We start from the raw sequence: 20,361 nt of genomic DNA, 5'->3' as shown, positions 1-20,361 counted from the left end.
ATTGAGTCACCATTGTGAGGATGATATGTAACTCGTGCATGAGTAATAAGCCAGTGCTTAGCCACTGCAAACACAGTCAAGTCACTTGTGACATATAGTGATTCTTTGTGTGGAAATCGTGTACGGAGTCAATTTCTGCTTACGGACTCAAAGTCAAACACAGGCGTCACAAAATATACAGAGTGGGCACGTACCCTTTGTGGTCCACTGTACAGCGCTGTCCTGAGTCTGTCTGATGTGAGGAAACAATGCAGACGGTCCATGCGGCCCCTAATCAAGCCGTCTCTACATCCATCATAACACACTTTTGCCACGCCTGAGCTGAGCCTCATCTTAATTGTGGTCACAGCAAAAAGCAGATGCGTGTTTGTCGCATCTGTGCTAGGATTCATGGAAATTTGGTCTTAGTGGGAAAAAAGCTAATAAGCGGGAACCCAAATAGGTCCCTTCAAACATTACTGTTAAAAAAAAAAAGTCCACAATCACCTATTATCCAGAAATTTGTGATGGTCACCCTATAAATAGACGCCATCCATCTGGGTTGTTGTCACCTAAAAATTATACAAGGACAGTCCATCATAATAATCAAAACAGATACAGACTAAGCATTGGAGGGCAATGCTGTCTAATGACCACATCAATCAAGATCCAAGGTCTGTCATCATTCAAGCCCAATATGCAGGTTTTCTACCTAAAAACCCAACACTGTTCTTTGTGAAAGAGAAAAGTGTGTATATGAGATCCTCGAGGCAGGCTTTCAGGTTTATCAATCACTGTCCAAAATAAATCTCTTCATGATTTTTTTTCAGGGAAATGCCTCGTCATCTTGTTGTTCTTTTGGCATCTGATTGTGGTTCAATGTTCTATTGTTCTTGTCTTTACTTTGTTTGTGGTCACCCCTATATAGCGAAGCCCACATAGACAGGTAGTCGAATAGATGTATGGTTTTGCTGTTGCTCTGATGCCTTCATTTTCACGCTCTCTGAAGACCCAGGTTGATCTCTGTGTCATGTCACATGAGTTGGTTGGGACACACTACAAAGTCCACAAGGAAAGTGTCCCTTTACTTTCAGGAGTGACCACAGTGTCCCTTGGTTATCCTTCATTTTATTCTTTGGGCATGTATTTTTCACAATGCTCTTCAAATTTGAGTTCAATTGAGATACAAAAATAGTTTTTCTTAGACTTACTCAGCCTGTATTTATGATACTGAGTCCCCATAGATAAATTTCTTAATAGCAGTTGAAAAACTGCAAATGGAACTCACACATAGCAATCTCTCTGTAGTTGAACATGGATTATCCTTCCTATGATTATTATGTGTTTGTTTAGCAACCTTCCAAATCAGATGAACAGGGTAATGTCTCTGAACAGATCAGAAGCATGTTTGTTAAATTTTGTAATCTCAGAGCAATTCTGTATGATCCTTAAGAACTGCCCACCGGCAGGTTATCGAGCAAGGCCCTGGGATGAAAGCTGTTATAATGTAACAGCGAGTTTCTTGTCATCGGTTTCCATCCTTTGAATACAACTTTAGATCAAGAAAGGGAAGTCTAACATTCCTGTACTTACAGGTGAACCTCAGGTAAGTGCTGCTCATATTTAACAATTCCAGAAACATTAAGATTCATCCAACATCACCTATTCAAATAATCAGTATATTGTCGATGTAGTGCTTGCAGGCTTTTAGTTCCCACCTTACGGGTCATCTTCCAGATAAATGTGTGTTTGTTCGAACTGGTGAATGTACAGTTTAACCGCCCTTGGGGCACAGGCACTCCTCATTGAAGTTCATGAAACGTGACGGTGCAATTAGTCCTGAAAACAAAAGAAAATCTCTTTCATAGCCAAATGAACACATTCCAGTACCATTATCTTACCACCAGGGTTTTTTGCCAAAGTCGTTTTTCAACAGTGTCATCTTGTCGGATGCAGGTGGAAAGAGATTCCACATTGAGACCCAGCAGAAAGTCCTTCTCCATATCAAATAGCAACTCTTTCAAAATCTTCTGTATGTGTTTAGTGTTCTGAAGCCATGAAGGCATCTCTGAGACCACAGACTGTTTTTCAAAATCTTCGTAATAAAGAGTATTTGGATAAATTAAGCCATGTTGATTTATTTTGCTGAAGAACTAATTGGAGAAGTTGCTCTTAATAAAGCCATTGTTCAAGAATCAAAACGCATCATCCCAACTCTTAGTTCTGGGTGGGCTCATTTATTTATCTTCTATAAAATTGCTGATCCTAAGGTGTAAACCTCAGCTTTTGACCCACGCCTTAAACAAACATGGGTATTATGTGACAAAAGGGACTTGTTGGACATTTAAGCAAACCGTTTAAGAGATACAATTTGGAATGACTAAATATTCACTTTCAGGATTAAGAAAAACAAGGTTGATAACTGATGATGGGATAGAAGAGGTGGTGCCGGGAATCTCCTTGGGATGAGTGTGTGTTATTCCCACATACTGCGGTAGTATCCAGGTTGCACTCCTCTCTGAGAGTGGCTGAGTGTGAGATTTTTGGGAGGTCACTTGGAAAGCAGGTGGGGACCACTGGGAAACTAGAACTATGAGGCGAAGGCCGGTGACACCAGGAGGAAAGCCACTGCTCTAACCACAGGCTTTGAGAGTGAGCGGACAGCAAAGCGCACAAAGCCGTTCAGGACTTTTGAGGAAAGAGGACAGCCAAGCTCAGCTAAGCCGCTCATGGTGTTTGAAGAAAGCGAGCGGCAGGGGTTAGCAGAGCCACTCCGGGTGATTGAATCAATCAACATTCAATAAACATTTTAAAAGTGCGCTACTCACCCGTAGGGTCTCAAGGCGCTGTGGGGTAGGTCCTCAAGATTCAGTCGAAGAGCCATGCCTTAAGGTACTTCCTGAATTGAGGTAGCAATGGTGACTGTCTGATATGGAGAGGCAAGGTGTTCCAGCATTTTACTACAAGATAGGTGAAAGATCTTCCTCCAGCCAAGGACTTCCTTATGCGGTGTACGGTGGTGAGCGTCTGCTGAGAGAAGCGGAGCGGTCTGGCAGGGGAGTAAAAGGTGATGCAGTGGTTGAGGTAGCTGATTGAAGAAAGTCAGCCGCAAAGCCCAGCAAAGTCTCCTGCCGTGTTAGGAAAAAGCAAGCGGCAAAGTAAAGCAAAAGCCGCTCTGAGTCACTCTGGGTTTGGTGGATGAGTCCTGGGCTACGGACAGAGATCAGCAGGGTGGCACAGCAATGCAGGGCACCATTTCCTGTGAACAGTCAATCCTAGCAGAGTGGCAATCCTGGCACTCAGCAGTCCTTGAGTCCAGAAGTGTACTGATTTGGGTGGGTCAGGGACCTGGTACTTAAAGTAGAAAGTGCCTTTGATGTGGGGGATGACTACAAAGAGTTCTTGTGAAGTGCACATGTTCCCCTTTCAGGTCAGACTCAACTCCAGACTATCAGTGGGAGGTGATAAGCTCCTTTGTGAGGACTCTAGGAACTACTCTTCGAGGTGTAAGTGTGAGTCCTTCCCAACCTCCTCCCCTGAAAGACCCATCAATATGCAGATGCAGTTGAGTATACTGTGTTGTGGGTGTCTGGAGGGAATGAACAAGTGGTGCCTTCACCCTACCCAGGGTAGACATGTATTGGATATAGGCTGTGGACACACAGGGCAGTGAGTGCAGAGAAATGCCCACTTTGTAAAAGTGGCATTTCTAAATTAGTAATAATAAACCCGACTTTACCGGTAACAAGAATTTATTATTACTGTTCCAGTGGTACTAAACATGATGCAGCTGCTCCTCTCAGATCAGGAATTGCAGCTTAAAGGTAGTATAATAAATTCCCAATGCTGGCCTATGAGAGGGGCAGGCCTCACACTAATGAAAAACTGCCTTTGGGACTTTTTCATTACTAGGACATTAAAAATGTAAACGTCTATGTCCTTCCTTTTGCTTCATGGGACCCTGCCCTATGGGCTACCTTAGGGGTGAATTATATGTAAGAAAAAGGGGGTTCTGGGCTTGGCAAGGGGTTTTAGATGTCAGTAGATGCAGAGAGACTGTACACACAGGCTCTGTAGTGGCAAGCCTGAGACATGTTTAGAGAGATACTTAAGTGGGTGGAACAATCAGGCTGCACACCCACTAGTAACATTTAATTTTCAGGCCCTGAGTATATGGGTTCTCACTTTACAAGGGACTTGCAGGTAAATTTAAACATGCCAGTTGTGGATACACAAATGTTACTATGCTTAGGGGAGAAGAACATGCACTTTAGCACTGGTCAGCAGTGGTAAAGTGCTCAGAGTCTTAAGGCCAACTAAAGAGGGCCAGAACAGTAGGAGGACAAATGCAAAACATTTGGGGATAGCCCTGCAGAAAGGGTCATTTCCAACATTGCCCTAGATAGTTTGAAGCCAAATCCAGGAGAAGAACTGACCAGACCAATTTTTTGGGGGTAGGGCAGGGAATTCCCACACAAAGGCTGGCACCAGGTTTTAAAAGAGGACTCTGACACCCACACATCAGAACACTCCTGGACCTGTGGGAGATTCAGAAGAGAGGCTGCCCTGCTACCAGAAGGACTGTTCTGCTGCTTGAAGGACTACTTTGCTCTCTGCAGAAGGAAGATTGGGTCTGCTTCCCTTGAATGACAGGCTACCTAGAGTGACTCCATGGATCAGTTGGCTGACCTCCTGTGTGGGCTACAGGAATACAAGCTTCCAGAGGCTTCCCTGCACCTGCCCAGCTGACCAAGTGCACCTGTACCTGCCTGGACTCTCCTGCTCCCTGCTGCTGGCCTCTGCTGGAGTGAGTCCTTATCCCTAACATTCTAGACCCTTAGCTGGTACCTGAAGGAAAAGATCAAATCCTGAAGTTTGGGCTTTTTGCGACCGCAAATAGGCTGTTCTCACCACACTCTGCTGCAAGTGACGACCACCAATCTGAAGCTTCTGTGAGACCTGCATTTTTGCACCGACAGTGACCGACAGCAATGGCTGGCAATGCAAGAACTGCACTTCATGGCAACAGCAACCACCTGCAATAATCAACCAATGCAAGGCTCCAGCAAGCTCTTCACACTACAACAATGACTGTCTGAGATGCTTGACCTGCTCACCTCCTCACCTGCTCTAAGGCTCCTCCTCACAGCCTCCTCCAATGTGAACGGAACTCTTTGTGCCGGACTTGAGAAGGTGACTTTTCAGTGGAACTGACCTGATCCCTGTTTCCGACCTGTGCTCGACCACAGTTAGCCTGAACTTGTGACTTTTCCTGGTCTAGCGCAACCAGATAACTGCAAGTGGCTTCCACCCCTCATCAAGTAACCCAATTTCTTACACTCTCAGACAGCCGCATTAGCCATGAAACCCCCTCCCCCTGCGTGACTGTCTGACATGGACATCAGATTGTGCCCAGCATGTAGAGGGGTGCCATCTTGATGGTTGTAAGTGGGGGGAATGATGAATGATTGTACCTGCTCCTCACCAGGATTGTTCTGTCCCTCAGATGATTGGGAGAAGACCAAAGATACATTTTCATGCGAGGAATGTGTTGGAGATTGTAGAGAGGTTTCAATTTTTTAAGGGCTATGAAGAGAGGTTTGTTGTGTAAGCGAAACAATCATCCATGGGTGCTTATCTAATTGCTAGGGACTGGCAATATTAGGAGGAACTCTGCTGCCCAGCTGTAAAGTGGCTTTCTTGATAATGTTCTGTGTGAGACGCAATAATGCCATCCTAGCCATTCATGTCCTCCTTCTCCTCACCTTCTTGTAAAGCAGTGCTGGCCACTGACAATGTTTGGATGAGGGTTGGATTCTCTCCTCGGAGTGCCTGTCATCCTCTGCCTGTAAACAGTTCTGCGTAGTCATTATTATATCTCAGCAATGTGAACTCATCAGCTCAAGCCACTGATTTTTAAGTATTGGAAATGTCCTGTGTCTTTGTAGTTGTTGTTACCAGAGTATCGCCAGATCCAGCAGCTACAGATATATAAATTATGTTCAAAGAATATTAAAATTCATCAGGAACAGAAATCCTGACACAACAGACCTACATACAAGAAAGCAAAAACAAGTAACAGGCTTTTGACATTTCATTTAATTTTAAAATAGACCTACAAGACCTAATGCGTGGACTAGATGTTATTGTTTGTCTCGAGATCCTCAGCTTGATTATGTATTTTTTAATTAAGAGCAAAGAGAAAAAATGAATGTTTTCAAGTATATTCTGGTATCACCTGACAAGCGGAAAGTATTTTAAGATTTATAAACATGATGACATTACCCGTGATAGAGAGTTGAAATGCCAGGTACATAACTTTTCTTCTTTCAATTTCTTTTTAATTGTTTCTATTACATTGTATACTAACACATAACAAATAATCAGCAGTTAACATCGAGTACCTCGTTGAAACCACACCTCTTTATATCTTTACAACCTTGCATAATCACACAATGATAAGATCACTTAAATTGATTAACATACTGACTAGATGGATAGCCATTGACCCATATTGCAGTGTTTGGCCTTTTAGCCCTCCATTTACACACCATTTGTTCCACAATGATCGTGTGAAATGGGGAAGACTCTGGATAGGGGGTGTATAATGGCCTACCTTGATGGACACAATCTTGGCCACGAATGACAGCAGCATGCCACAGACCTTTGTATTATACACATATTGCACTAACAGGCCTTTCGCAGGCCTGCCTGATGGCTACTTCTAACATTAGTGCACCACAAACCTTTCACAGTGCTGTAATAGAACTGCCACATTATAGGGTTTAATAGTTTTTTGCATTACTTCGTTCTTGATACATATCATTATATCAGCCTGGAAAAAGTCAAGTATACGAAACATGTATCCACTGCCTTTGATCTACTGTATGAAAAGATTTGACTATTTAATGAACTTTGGATTACTGCAGCCATACTGCATATTCTTGGATTTTAGTTGTACTGTTCGGAATACTTTATACTGAGTGCTTCAGTAAAAAAGTATCACAAACTTTGTAGTCCTAGTATTTTTTTTCTAAGACTATCATTGCACCTTTGGTTGCAAGGGTGTAGTTACCATGTGAGCACCATTGAATAATATATGCATCTTATCTAATGCTATACTGATGCTATTACGGATGTGCAAACATATGTCATAGCTACCATTTCTTTGCTTGCTGCTTGTTCCACAAGGTACATAACTTTTATTTCTTCTTACTCCTGCTTATCCCTCACCCATCCTCACCTGATTTTTTTCCTGTGCCCCATGTTTTCCTGCTACCACTACATGTCTCCTTCCTCTTAGGTCATATGTTTTATGGCCTTTTCCCATATGTCCCTTACTTTGTTTTGTCCTGTCCCAGTTTGTATGCTTTCTTTAGGGTTGCTTTGTCAGATAATATACCGATTTCCAACTTGCCTATACCCTGTGTTCCTTCTCCTTTTTATGGAGGAGGATGTACAGGCTGATAGTGGATTGTTATGTTGTTTATCGTCATGAAGGCTTTTAGTTACTTTTTGATAATTGTTTTAAAGTTAAGAATGAAAGAATGTTGATTTCTAACTAAGCAGTCTATTTTTTTTTTGGCAGTTGTAGATGCATACCAAGCATGGTGTGGTCCTTGTAAGACCGTGGTCAGCCTCTTCAGGAAAATAAAGAATGAGCTGGGGGATGACCTGCTTCAGTTTGCTGTGGTAAGATAAAAAAATAAATACATTGAAAACCATAGTAAAACGTTACCAGTCTGTGAAACCTAAGAAAGTAAGCCTCAAAACTAACATTCACATTTCAAGATGTAGAGTAAAGTATGTAAATACAGCAACATTCTCCAGTTTTACAGATTTATCCTATCTGGTTGTAACCTCTAAATTCTGGAAGTAAGCTTGTATGTCAAACTCCAGAGCATAGTGTATTGAAATTTACATAACAAGGATTACATAAAAAATGTTCTAAAAAATATTTAACATCTCCAGATTGCTCTTGGTCTATACCAATGATAATGATTTTTGATGAAAATGTGAAAAAGAAACCGGAACTGATCTTTGCGATTCTTGAAAATAACAATGAAATTAGCTAAACATAGACTTGCTGCATTTTATACCACATCCATATATATTATGCGTATTCTATATGTATATAATATGTATATTATATAATCTGCTATCAACAAAAAAGATTATGTTCTTGTGGTACGACTGGGAGATTCCTAATAAATCTGGTGGCTGTTAGGTGAAACAGATGTTAGAAATTCGTGTTGCTGTCTTTTGGCCAGGATGGAAATTTGAAGAAAGTGAGAGAATTAAAATGTATTCAAAATTAAACAATGCTTACAAAACAAATATTGCTTTCTTCATTAAAAAGTATTTGAAAGTTAAAGTTGTAAATGAACTGTGTCTTACCATGTTGGATTACCGTTATAAATCTATACGTCTATGTTGATCAATATATATATATATATATATATATATATATATATATATATATATAATATAGACAAATATCTAGATAAATATAGAAATGATTAGATACATTTCTATACAATGTTATGCTCATTGCCACAGCTGCCGCAAACAGATAGATGCAGCCATGACCGAAAAGAGTTCTTGTGCAGGAAGTGGTCTAGTTCTTCTGATCGTGTCCTGTGCGTCATATGGACGAGTCCAAGCCAGAAGACCACAGACTTTGTGTTCTTGGTGTTGGGAGCCCCACTGCAGGAAGGGACTGGCTCTTTGGGGGTTCCCCGCTACCACTGTAGAGCTTACAGCTCACTAAGAGGAACCGGCTCACACGATATCCACCACCACTTGTTTAGAGTATCCTCTAGGTGGGGCAGCTGATTGAGACACTGTCCTCCTGGTTGCTTGGCCTCACCATAATAAATATGGCAACTAGCAGATCTTGCAAAGATACTGCTAAGAAGGACATCCTGAGCCCCAGGCTCAGTGTGGATGAGTGGCAGATGGCTCAGTCCACCACAGATTACCAAGCTCCTACCTAGGGGCCCTCCATCACTGAAGATTTTCTACAACAGTTTCTTTGGGAAATCAAGGAAGAAGTCACCATAATATGACCGGAGATCAAAGGCTACCTATGGGACTTATAGAGAAACATCACTGTCATTGACTCCCATCTGACAGACATCAAAATCCCAGTGGATGAACATTCGGCTGAACTCCACTCAGGGAACAATGCATTCTCATCTTAGATTGAGCCCTGTCCCTCAAACAAATGATCTCAAAAATAGGTGTAGGAGAAACAACAGTTGAATCCGAGAATTACCTGACAGAAGGCAGCAACGTCACTGGTTATGTCAGGAAACCGCTTCAAAACATCTGCAACTGGCCTGGGCAGCCTCCACCCCTACCCCATCCCCGAAACATCTGGACCGCACTCCTAGGACTAGCTCAGGATGCCTATATAAGGAGAGTCTTTTGGACTAGCCACAAATGCCTATATAAGGAGAGTCTTTTGGACATTCTTACCAGGGTCCATTTTTAAGAGAAAGCAGAAGTTATGACAGTGGCTCAAGTCCTGGACCACTTGCTAAATGAATCCCATAAGCTCTTCTTTTTCCAGAACATTGCCCCCTCTACTCTGCAGAGATGCTGCCAAATTTGCAGAATGATGGAGCACCTCCAAACTAACATGTCTCCTGCCAGTGGGGCCACCACTTCAGACTCATTTTCACATGGTGAGTGCCAGAGACACCAGGTACGATCAACCAAGGTAGCCTGTTGAGTCTTAGGTCTCGACAAAACAGATGACGAGTGCCTAGAGAAGGCTGAACCAAAGGAAGATTGTATACCCAGTTGACAACCGGGAAATCCCAAGAAAACTTGCACAATCAGCTCCCCACCCAGAGACAACATTCTGCAGGCCAAACTGGATGTTCTCAAAGAAGTGGGTATAGAGAACAATTGAGATCCCCCAACTAAGATGAGGTCCCCACCAGACTGACCAGGGGTTCCACAGGTTGGTGTGGTTGGTTTGGGCTTCACCCACTTAGTAGAATATGACCAACTCATACGGATTTGTGCTCTATGTGATTTTCTGTGTTAATGTTTTGGCTGTTCTTGATGTTGGGCGTGATTATTTCTGGGAATGAAGGCACTCCTGAGTTCTTTACAACTTCTTACACTGGTGACTCACACAGTATACACTCCCCATCCCTATGAAACAACGCTGACCTCTCTGACTCACAGTCTCCCATGAGCGTCTATTGCACCTTTCTTAATGTCCCCAGTTCAGTACTCTCTTTTAACATAAAGGATCTCAAATCCCCTGGCATCTCTAAACACCTGGCAATCCTCTGATTACATTGCAAATCAGACGCTGGCATCTGGTTACTCCAGGAAACCCTCCTGCTAGATTCTGACACTAGCGTATTGCAATTCATATTCTTTCCCTAACAGTTCTTTGCCTCAGCAAAGACAAAAACAGCAGGAGTTGCAATCCTGTACAGTTGCTCCTTAGAGGGCAAGTAATTTTAAGTTAGCCTGGGGGAAGGAGGCAGGGCAATGGAGCTGGTCTATGAAGTATGGTCAATACCATTCACACTCCTTAACATCTGTGCCCTTAACACACACCAGGAACCATTCCCTGGACAGCTAGCTCAGACACACTTCAATATAAATCTTGTCCCTTACTGATTGGGGTAGACATGAACTTAAGAATGGACAAAACACTTCATAGAGCACCCTTGCGGCGTGACAAGGTAGGGGCAGCATCCCCCAGCCTCCACAACTGGCTAAGAAACCTAGGGCTTCAAGACGCCTGGTGACATACACACCCTTCAGACGGGGTCTATGCTTTCCATTAGTCAGTTCACAAATTCTATGCACGACTGAACTATTTCTTCTTAGATGGTTGACTACTTCCCACACTATGGTGCAGGGGTGGGGCAGATTGCCTTCTCAGATCACACCACTCCGACAGGAATGTTGGACATTGTCAACACCAGGACAGTGCGCGCTCTACGGGCATGTAGAATGCAAAAACCCAACACTCGCAAGATAATGTAATTTATGCATTGTGATGATATGTTATTGTTTAACCTTTTGCATTGCAGAATTCCATCCAAAAGATTCATTTTTAAAGTGCTTATAAATACTGTACATTTGCAATGTATTGCTGCAGACATTCAGAGTGTGTTAGGGTGTGGTCCCTTTCCAGGGCCTTCTAGAGACTTTCCCTGCAACATGCCTGGGGGTGGTTCCTAGGCTGGGCCAAGACTCTATAAAAGAGAGTCAGCCCAACTTCCAGTGCTCACTATTCAGAGGTCCCGGTGCAGAGCAGCAGCTTCTTCCTGAGCTCCTGTCCCGGCGGCCTATTTGGATTTCCAGTCATCTGCACTCATCTCTCATTGGTGATCACTGTTTCCAGGCGGTAAGACGGTGTTTGGACATTTCCCAACACCTATAATTGAGAATTTTCATATTCTTGATTTTAATTCTTAAATGAATAATAGATTACTTGTGTGCTGCAATTTTTTGACATTTGTATGGTGGTTTGCAAATAGGGAGGACGCGCAATTTATTCCATAAAGATTGGACTTCGTTATTACATTGTTGTTCATTGCGCGCTGATATTTCTTGACATTTACATGATGTTTTACGAGTTGGCAAGACGTGCAACTCGTTTCATGAGCATTTAACTTTGTTGTTCATTGCGCGCGCGCTACCTTTTCTTGACATTTACATGGTGGCATTCGAATCGGCGAAACGCGCGATTCACTTCTCGTGTGTAATTCATGCTGTTCATTGTGCGCTACCATTTTCTGGCATTTACATGGTGGCATTCGAATCGGCAACACGCGCGATTCTTTCCTTGAGTGTTTTTCATGTTGTTCATTGTGTGCTACCATTTCTTGGCATTTGTATGGTGGCATTTGAATCGGCAAGACGCGCAATTCTTTCCTCGTGTATAAATAATGTAAATTACTGTGCGCTACTATTCTAAGACATTTTCTTGGTAGCATTTCAAGTTGACACGTTGCGTGATTTATTCCTTGAATCTACGTTGTGTGATTTCATGGTGCACAATCCTTTATGGTGTTTAATACTCATATAAAAATCTGCAATGTGCGCAATTCACTTCCCAATGTTTTTTCTGAGATGAACACAACAATACCAGAGTTCTAGATGTAATGCTGTGTGTTCCTGATATATATTCTTAAAAGGAGATTCATATGGTTGTTTAGATATTGCTCAGAGTGTTTCCTGATTCTCATTCTAAAGAAAGAACTCGAATCTGAAAGTCCTATTTAACTTTTCCTGTTTCCTCCTCAGGCATTCGCTCATCTAAAGCCTAGTCAGGTTTAGGACTATTCTAGGGTTGTTCATGTTTTTCGGAAAAGACGAAGCTTAGAGTTGTAGCATGGTACTGATTTCACGAGATGTAATTTTGATGTTGTGTTTTAATCTTTGCTTCCTACAGGTCTCCTTCCCAGCTGTTCCCGTCCTAATCCCCTTTTCCCCACTTGGACTCTCTTAGACTCTGTGATAAATCTAATCAGAGTATTGGAGCTGTCTTGTGGTGGAAGTGTTGGGAACGTGCACAGACCCTGAGGATCTGGTGACTCTGACAGACATTCATGCCCCCTCATCTAGATGCACTTTCTGGAGACTTAATAACTATCTCTTGTGCGACCCGGTCAATAGGACAGAATCGGAGGAAGCGTTGCAGAGGTGAACAACAGCCCAGACATTACCCCCACATCTCTGTGGAATTTCCTCAAAGCCCACACAAAAGGGATTTTTATTTCTCTAGCCTCTTTATACAAAAAGAGATGCAGGGACAAAAGGCGCAAGCTGAAACTCACCCTGCCGCTTTCAACCAAACCCCATAGAAAGGCCCAGTTGGCCAAAAACTGGAGAAGGATATGTTCGGCTAGAGCCCAGCTGGAAGCCCTAGACCTGACAAAGGGGAATATGGTCTCCTTCACACAAAACAATGCTACTACTTCTCAGCTTTAAGCTAGAGCAGAGCTGAAAACCCTAGGCTGGGACATAACAGAATATGGTCTCTTTCACACCAAACAGAGGTACTAATCCTCCACCAATAAAGCAGGAAGACATCTTGCAGCACAATTAGAGGCTCAGATCACACGACAAAGTATATACAACATTATCAATGGTCTGGGGCAGTCTACTTCGGAAGATCAAGGCATTGCTGAAGCGTCCCAATCATTCTACTAAAACCTCTACTCAAAGGAGCAGGTGGACTCCTCTGAGGTGGACCTCTACCTTCAGAAGCACTCTCCTAAACCCAGACCTCCTGACTGGTGCTCGGCACTAGATGAACCCATCACGAAGGAGGAAGTAATGAGAGTAATAGCTAAACTCAAGGCAGGTAAGACCCCAGGCCCGAATGCCTACACAGCCAATGTTTTACATACTTTTTTGTCAACAATTAGCCCTAATTCTTATGAAGCTGTTCAATGCCATTGCTTCCTTAGGAGACCTTCCCCACCACATGGGCGAGCTGCAGTAGTGGTTACCTACAAACTTGGTAAAAACCCAGCCTGATGCTCCTCTTACTGCCCCCTTACCCTGCTGAATCTGGATCTCAAATCTTGATCTCAAACTTCATAGAGGCATTCTTCCATAGCGCCTGGAGTGATACTTTCTGGCCATCATAGATGTGGATCAAGCAGGGTTTATCTCCAGTCACCAATGTGGAGACCATTCAGAAAAGCTGTTGCATATAATTGAGAATACCCAGCATAAGCAAAAGAATGTTAAACTTTTGTCTTTTGATGTCAAAAAGATGGTCAACATCGTTGACTTGATGTTCTTGAAGGGCTTCCTACAACACCTAGGGCTGGGCCCACAGTTCTTGAACTGGATTATTGTGAGTTATCACCACCCCATTGCTTGCATTTGAGTAAATGGAACCATGTCTGCCCCAATCCGCATAGGGTGAGGGACCAGGCAGGGATGGCTGCTTTCCCCCCTGATTTTTGCCCGCACACTGGAAATATAGGCCAATGCCATACAACAGTACAAAGTTATGATGGGGGCCTCTGTAGGGTTAGAAGAGTTCAAACTGACAATGTTTGTGGATGATATTATGCTATTACTGTCAGAGCTAACTGTCTCTGCCCCCAGTTAATGGAAGAACTGTGAAGGTTTTAAGCGATCTCTAACTTTAAGATCAACCTGGATAAATCTGAGGCACTCCTTTTACACCCTAGGCCACTCCAAATGCAGATCTTGAGTACGCTTATTCCTATCCCATGGTCCACCAATTTATTAACTTACCTGTGTATCACCTTAGCGTGAATTACTTCACAAAAAGTGATCCTAAACTATGCTAAACTGGTCATTGCCCTGCAGAGAGACTTACAGAAATAGCATAATAGACACTCCATGTTGCTATGACACCCGATTCTCTACCTGTTCCAGACTATAGAACTCACCCTCTCACCTGCTCTGCTCAAGCAACTGCAGATGCTTCTCAACGTGTATCTGTGGCAGAATAAATCACCTTGTATTACTAATAAAATACTATACCATCTAGTTATGCAGGGTGGATTAGCGCCCTGGCACCTGCTGGCCTACTTCCAAGCTGTGCAGCTTCGCAATCTAATAGAATGTGGGAGGAAGAAGACTCCAAAACAATGATGCTTTGTACACCATATCATAGCTGCAAACCCTATCTGGCAATGGCTCCACAAGGCACAGAGAAGTTGGCAACTATACTGTAGGAAGCTGGCTCTGTATATACTATACAAAAAATGGGATATAGTGTGCACAGAGTCCAGTGGTTCCCCAGAGGCTTGACAGAAGCAATAATAGATAATACTAATGCTCTTTTTGTGGTAGTATGGTCAAGCAGTTAGGCTTATCAGAGGGTAGTGTTAAGCATTTGTTGTACACACACAAGCAATAGAAGAAACACACACTCAATGACTTAATTCCAGACTGATAGGATTTTATATAGAAAAATATGTTTTGTTAATTTATTTCTAGAACCACAAGATTCAGTTTGTAGGTAAGTACATAAAATGTAAGGTACTTTGCATAGTTATAATCGGAACTTTGAATGGAATCAACAATGTATACAGTTTTAAAAATGGCAAAAAGCTCTTTTAAAAGCGGACACTGCAATTTCCAGCAGATCCTGGGGAAGAAAAGATTGTACAGTTTTACAGGTAAGTATTCGACTTACGGTTCTTATCTCTGGGTTTTAGGTAGTCCGTCATTGGTGGTCCAGGATAACCCCAAACACCTACCACCAGCAACACAGGGCCGGTCGGGTGCAGAGATCATAGAGACACCAAATTAACGTGGGCTCCTATGGAGATAGGGGGGTGCTCTGAATCCAGTCAACCAGCAGGTAAGTACCCATGACTTCGAGGGCAGACAAAAGGGTTCAAGAGAGGACTGGAGGGGCCCCAAGTAGGCACCAAACACATACCCTCAGTGGCACTAGGCGGTCGGGTGCAGGGTGCAAATAGGGCATCAGGTTTCCAATTCAACTCTCTGAGGGGACCCCGGGGGTCACTTAGAGGCTGCAGGCGAGGTCCGGGGGAGGAGGGTGTCTCAGTCACACCACAGGTTGGACAGATAAGGGGGCCGCCTGCTGGTCGATCCTGTACGGGGGTCAGATTCTCCAAGGCCTGGGGTCTGCGGGTGCAGTGCGTCCTTCAGGCATCAGATATCTTCATCCGGAGCTCACGGTCAGGGGGGTCCTCTGGATTCTCTCTGCGGGTGTCGTTGTGGAGGTTTGGAGGGGTCAACCCAGGGTGGGCTCTTGCTCCCAATCGCCTGGGGACCCTTTCTTGCTGGGTGGACCACCTCAACATGGGCCGTGAGTGTCAAGTGCACAGGGGTCAGGACTCACGCATCTGGAGTGAGGTGGGAGTCCTTGGTTGAAAGTTTCTTTTGGACACAGCCACTGTCCTCGGGAGGTCTTGGTCCTTTGGGGTGCAGGGCAGTCCTCTGGAGTTGTCAGAGGTAGCTGGGGGCCCGCTGGATGTGCCGTTGTTCTTCTTGCAGGTTCTTTGAAGCAGGAGACAGGTCCGGAGGGCTGGGGCCAAAGCAGTTGTTGTCTTCCTTCATCTATGCTGGGGTTCCAACTTAGCAGTCTTTCTTCTCTTTGTAGGTCGCCAGGAATCTGGTGAGCTTGGTTCAGGGAGGCCCTTAAATCCTGGAGTTAGGGCCATGTTAGGGATCAGAGGACAGTAGCCAATGGCTCTCTCCCTGAGGGTGACTACACCCTCCTTGTGCCCATTCCCTTTGGGGAGGGGGCCACATTCCTATCCCTATTGGTCTCTGTCCTCCAAACCAAGATGGAGAATTCTGCAGGGAGGGGGTCACCTCAGCTCTGGACACCTTAGGGGTGGTCCTGGCTGGGATGGTCACTCCTCCCTGTTTTCCCTAATTTTCCCACCTGACATGCTGCCAAAAGTGGGGTTTTGTCAGGGGGGCGGGCATCTCCACTACCTGGAGGGCCCTGGGGCACTGTAACCCGAGGCTTGAGCCTTTGAGGCTCACTGCCAGGTGTTACAGTTCCTGCAGGGGGAGGTGTGAAGCACCTCCGCCCAGTACAGGCTTTGTTTCTGACCACAGAGTGCACAAATGCACTCACCCCTTGTGGTGAGAAACTTGTCTGAAAGTGGCAGGCTGACACAGACTGGTCAGTCCTACACCAGCAGTTGAGCTAACATACAGGGAGCATCTCTAAGAAGCCTTCTGAGTGCATTTTTCAATAAATCTTACACTGGCATCAGTGTGGGTTTATTGTGCTGAGAAGTTTGATACCAAGCTTCCCAGTATTCAGAGAAGTCATTATGGTGCTGTGGAGTTTGCAATGACAAACTCCCAGACCATATACTTAATATGGCTACACTGCACTTACAATGTCTAAGAATGAACTTAGACACTGTAGGGGCATATTGCTCATTCAGCTATGCCCTCACCTGTGGTATAGTACAGCCTGCCTTAGGGCTGTAAGGCCTGCTAGAGGGTTGACTTACCTATGCCACAGGCAGTGGTTTGTGGGCATGGCACCCTGAGGGGTGTGCTATGTTGGCTTTGCCTTTTCCTTCCCACAAGCACACACAAGCTGCAAGGCAGTGTTCATGGGCTGAGTGAGGGGTCCCCCAGGGTGGCATGATACATGCTGCAGCCCTTAGGGACCTCCCCTGGCCACAGGGCCCTTGGTACCATGGGTACCTCTTACAAGGGACTTAACTGTGTGCCAGGGCTGTGCCAATTGTGGAAACAAAGGTACAGTTTTAGGGAAAGAACAATGGTGCTGGGCCTGGTTAGCAGGGTCCCTGCACACTTTCAATCAAAGTTGGCATCAACATGAGGCAGAAAGTGGGGGGATAACTATGCCAACAGTGGCACTTTCCTACATATACACTTCCCTGGTCACGAGAGTGACTCTGGCTGCATGGAACAGAGTCATGGCCAGGGTGGCCCTTATGCCTTATTATGGCGGGTGAGTAGGTGCCTTACAGTGGGCTCTCTTTTGAAAATGAGCAGCTTCTTCCTTTTGAGGATCTGCAGAGCATCTTTGGTTTACTGAACTTGGAGTGGTTTCCATTTGCTCAACTCTAACAGTGGGTCCTCCACCCCACGGTGAAGGCTGGTGCCTCTAGACAGCTCACTGCTGAGCATCTATTTCCACACTGTACCACTTTCTCATTGAGTCCCCTTCAGTCACTAGGACCCCAGCCCATTGCAAATGGGAGGTTTAACTGGGACAATCATGGTCCACTAAAGAATGGTAACACATTTATGACAGGACCAAACATTTGCAATATATCTCCACCTCTGTGAAACATAATGTAGGCTTTTGACTTTAAGGTACAGGACACCAAAAATCAATAACTGGAACCCGGCTAAGTCCAGCTGCTGCTAGAGAGCATCCTGCGCCACTTTGACGCTTTTCCACCTTCTGTGGCACTGCTCTAAGCTGGAGAGGATCTGAGATGAAGTCCCAGAGAACCTAAACTGAACCTTTGACATCCAAATCCTGCAGGACGCAGCAGTAGTCCTTCTGGGTCGAAAGCACAAGATCTGGTCTCCGCTGGGGCCAACCAGCTCCAGACAACTGGCTATGGCCCTGGTGGCTCTGACTCATGCCCTCTCTGCCTTCTGTCCAGCTTGGGAGACGGTGAGTCCTTGCCTCTTCCTCCAAGACAGAATCCCTGTGCACCGCGACTGTTGCAGCAACCAGCAACCAAGGCTTGTTGACTACTGGTCCAAGGGATCTTTAGACTCCAAGTACCCCTGGCCCCCAGCACTCTACCTCTGCAAGGACAGTCTCCTCTTTTCTGCTCCAGCGACTGGGACTCCTCTTCAGGTGTGCTGCCTTGGCCACACTGCGATTAACTGTGCCAGCTGCCATTAGGTTGCTCGTGGGGGCTCCGATGCTTCTCCTGGCACTCCTGTCTTCTTCGGGTCAGCCTGGACTCCCTTCCCGGTGTTGAGTCCCCACGACCTTTCTTGTCCTCTTCAGCGCTGCAAATCTCCAACAGCTCCAGTTTCATTTGCTTGTGCATGTTGGTGGTCCTCCTGACCACTGACCCATTTACAATCTGGCAACCCGGCAAGGGTCGGCGAGGGCCAGCTCCTAGGTGACTTCAGGGACACATCGGCTGCTCCTGGACTCCACAGCTGGACTTCATACATCACTGTTGACCCGGATCTTCACCCAATAAAGGGTGTGCATTGCCTTTCGCCCCACCTAGACACTCCTGCGTGGACTAGACTCTGTCCCCTTCTTTTTCAGGTCCTCTTCATCCGGAATCCACCATTGGGTTCCACCAGCCTGGTCCTGTTTTTGAAATATTCCATTTACGAGTCCCCATGTTAGCCTATGGGATGACCAGATCACTTACCTCTGCTGTCCTGCTCTTATAGATACTTACCTCTTGGGGTTCCACTCTCACCCAGCCCTTGGCTAACTATTTGATAGCTTCTGATGGGGGTACCCATTCTTGCATTCCACTTTTTTAGTATACGGTCTGGCCCCCTTACAAGGCCCTTGCTATTTATTGCTATTTCCTAATACTTACCTGTGTATATTTTGTATGTACTTACCTCCAGTAGGGGGTTGGCTATTGTAATCTACTTTGGTGTTCCTGTAATAAAGTACCTTTATTTTTGCAACACTGTGTGGTTCCTTTCATGTGTGATAAGTGACTGGGTGACTACTGTGGTATTGCAAGTGCTTTACACTCCTCCTAGATAAGTCTTGGCAGCTCACCTCAGCTACCACTAGAGAGACCTGGCTACCTAGACACTGTAACACTATCTAATAAGGGATGCCTGGACCCAGTATAAGTTTTAACATCACTGGGCCAGCCTCCTACAGATGCCCTCCAGGCAAATCTATGAAACAAACTGTACACCTCATTGTGTATTCATGCCTCACTGCATCTAGCAGGGCTGGCTTATGTGCACAGAAAAACAGTTACTCCAGTATTAGAACTTTCATATATTCTCATGCTTGAATCATTCCCCGTTGTCGAGATGTGAACCCCTGGTACCTTAGAAAAGATAATGTCTCCATAGACATAACCATAGAGGCCTAATGCCTTACTCTTAAGTAATCTATCCAAGTCATTATGTAAAAAAAGGACTAAACTTTAGAGTACACCAATCAGAAAACCCACCCTCTAGAACCCTCCTGAGAGAAGCTCCTGTCCTTCAGATTATTTACCGCACGTCGTGCTAAGGAGTCTCCACTGAGCTCTGCTCACTTTTTTCATACATACTTATTTGTCCTAGAATGTTTTCCCACTCAGAACACCTCTGGACTGACCTTATCTTCATAATGTCTGACAAAGAGAGAAAAAGTATCTTCAGAGCCTGCAGTACATGTTGTAAGAAAAGACTTCACACTGAAGACCCTCATAGAGACTGCATATACTGCACTATCCTGATCATGCTGCTAAAGAATGTAAGGTATGTCGTAATTTTTCTTCCAAAACATTGAAGGATAGAAAGGGAGAGCTACTAATATGGCTGCAGAAGCTTAAAACTAGAAAGAACCCTGTCTCAGATTTGGACAGCGAAGAGTCTTCTTGGTCTTCCAAAAGGTCTCAAAGTAGGGAAAGATCACCTAATTCTGATATGGGTTCTGAACAGCCCTCTAAACTTTTAAAAAGACCACTCAAGGGTCCGGTGAAGGCCGCAGCCTTTCAACATCACCTCATGAAAGGAAATCTTCCTCTTCAAGATCAGAAAGAAAAGACCAGCCTTTTACTTCAAAAAAGGTATCTGAGTCTTCTTCAGAACCATCAACACCTCCAACTAAGGTAACTCATACATTTAAAAAACCTTCTTCAGCACCTCCAGCTAACAGACCGTCAACGACAATTGCACCGTCGACGAGGGCATCGTCGTCGACACCATTGTCGACAA

At 44.7% G+C, this 20,361-nt stretch overlaps 1 protein-coding gene across 7 annotated transcripts in view; it reads left to right on the top strand.

Annotated features, from left to right (window-relative positions):
- The window catches only part of NME9 (NME/NM23 family member 9), a 466,976-nt gene that overhangs the window by 57,356 nt on the left and 389,259 nt on the right, over window positions 1-20,361 (top strand). For all 7 annotated transcript variants that reach the window (XM_069225744.1, XM_069225746.1, XM_069225745.1 and 4 more), the window contains one exon: window positions 7,568-7,671. In XM_069225744.1, the coding sequence (XP_069081845.1) occupies window positions 7,568-7,671 (104 nt within the window). The remainder of the gene's footprint in view (window positions 1-7,567; window positions 7,672-20,361) is intronic.

The sequence above is a fragment of the Pleurodeles waltl genome, chromosome 3_1 (assembly GCF_031143425.1).
Source record: "Pleurodeles waltl isolate 20211129_DDA chromosome 3_1, aPleWal1.hap1.20221129, whole genome shotgun sequence".
Lineage (NCBI taxonomy): Eukaryota > Metazoa > Chordata > Amphibia > Caudata > Salamandridae > Pleurodeles > Pleurodeles waltl.
The sequence above is the reverse complement of the archived record's forward strand: the minus strand, read 5'-3'. Positions and strand labels throughout refer to the sequence as shown.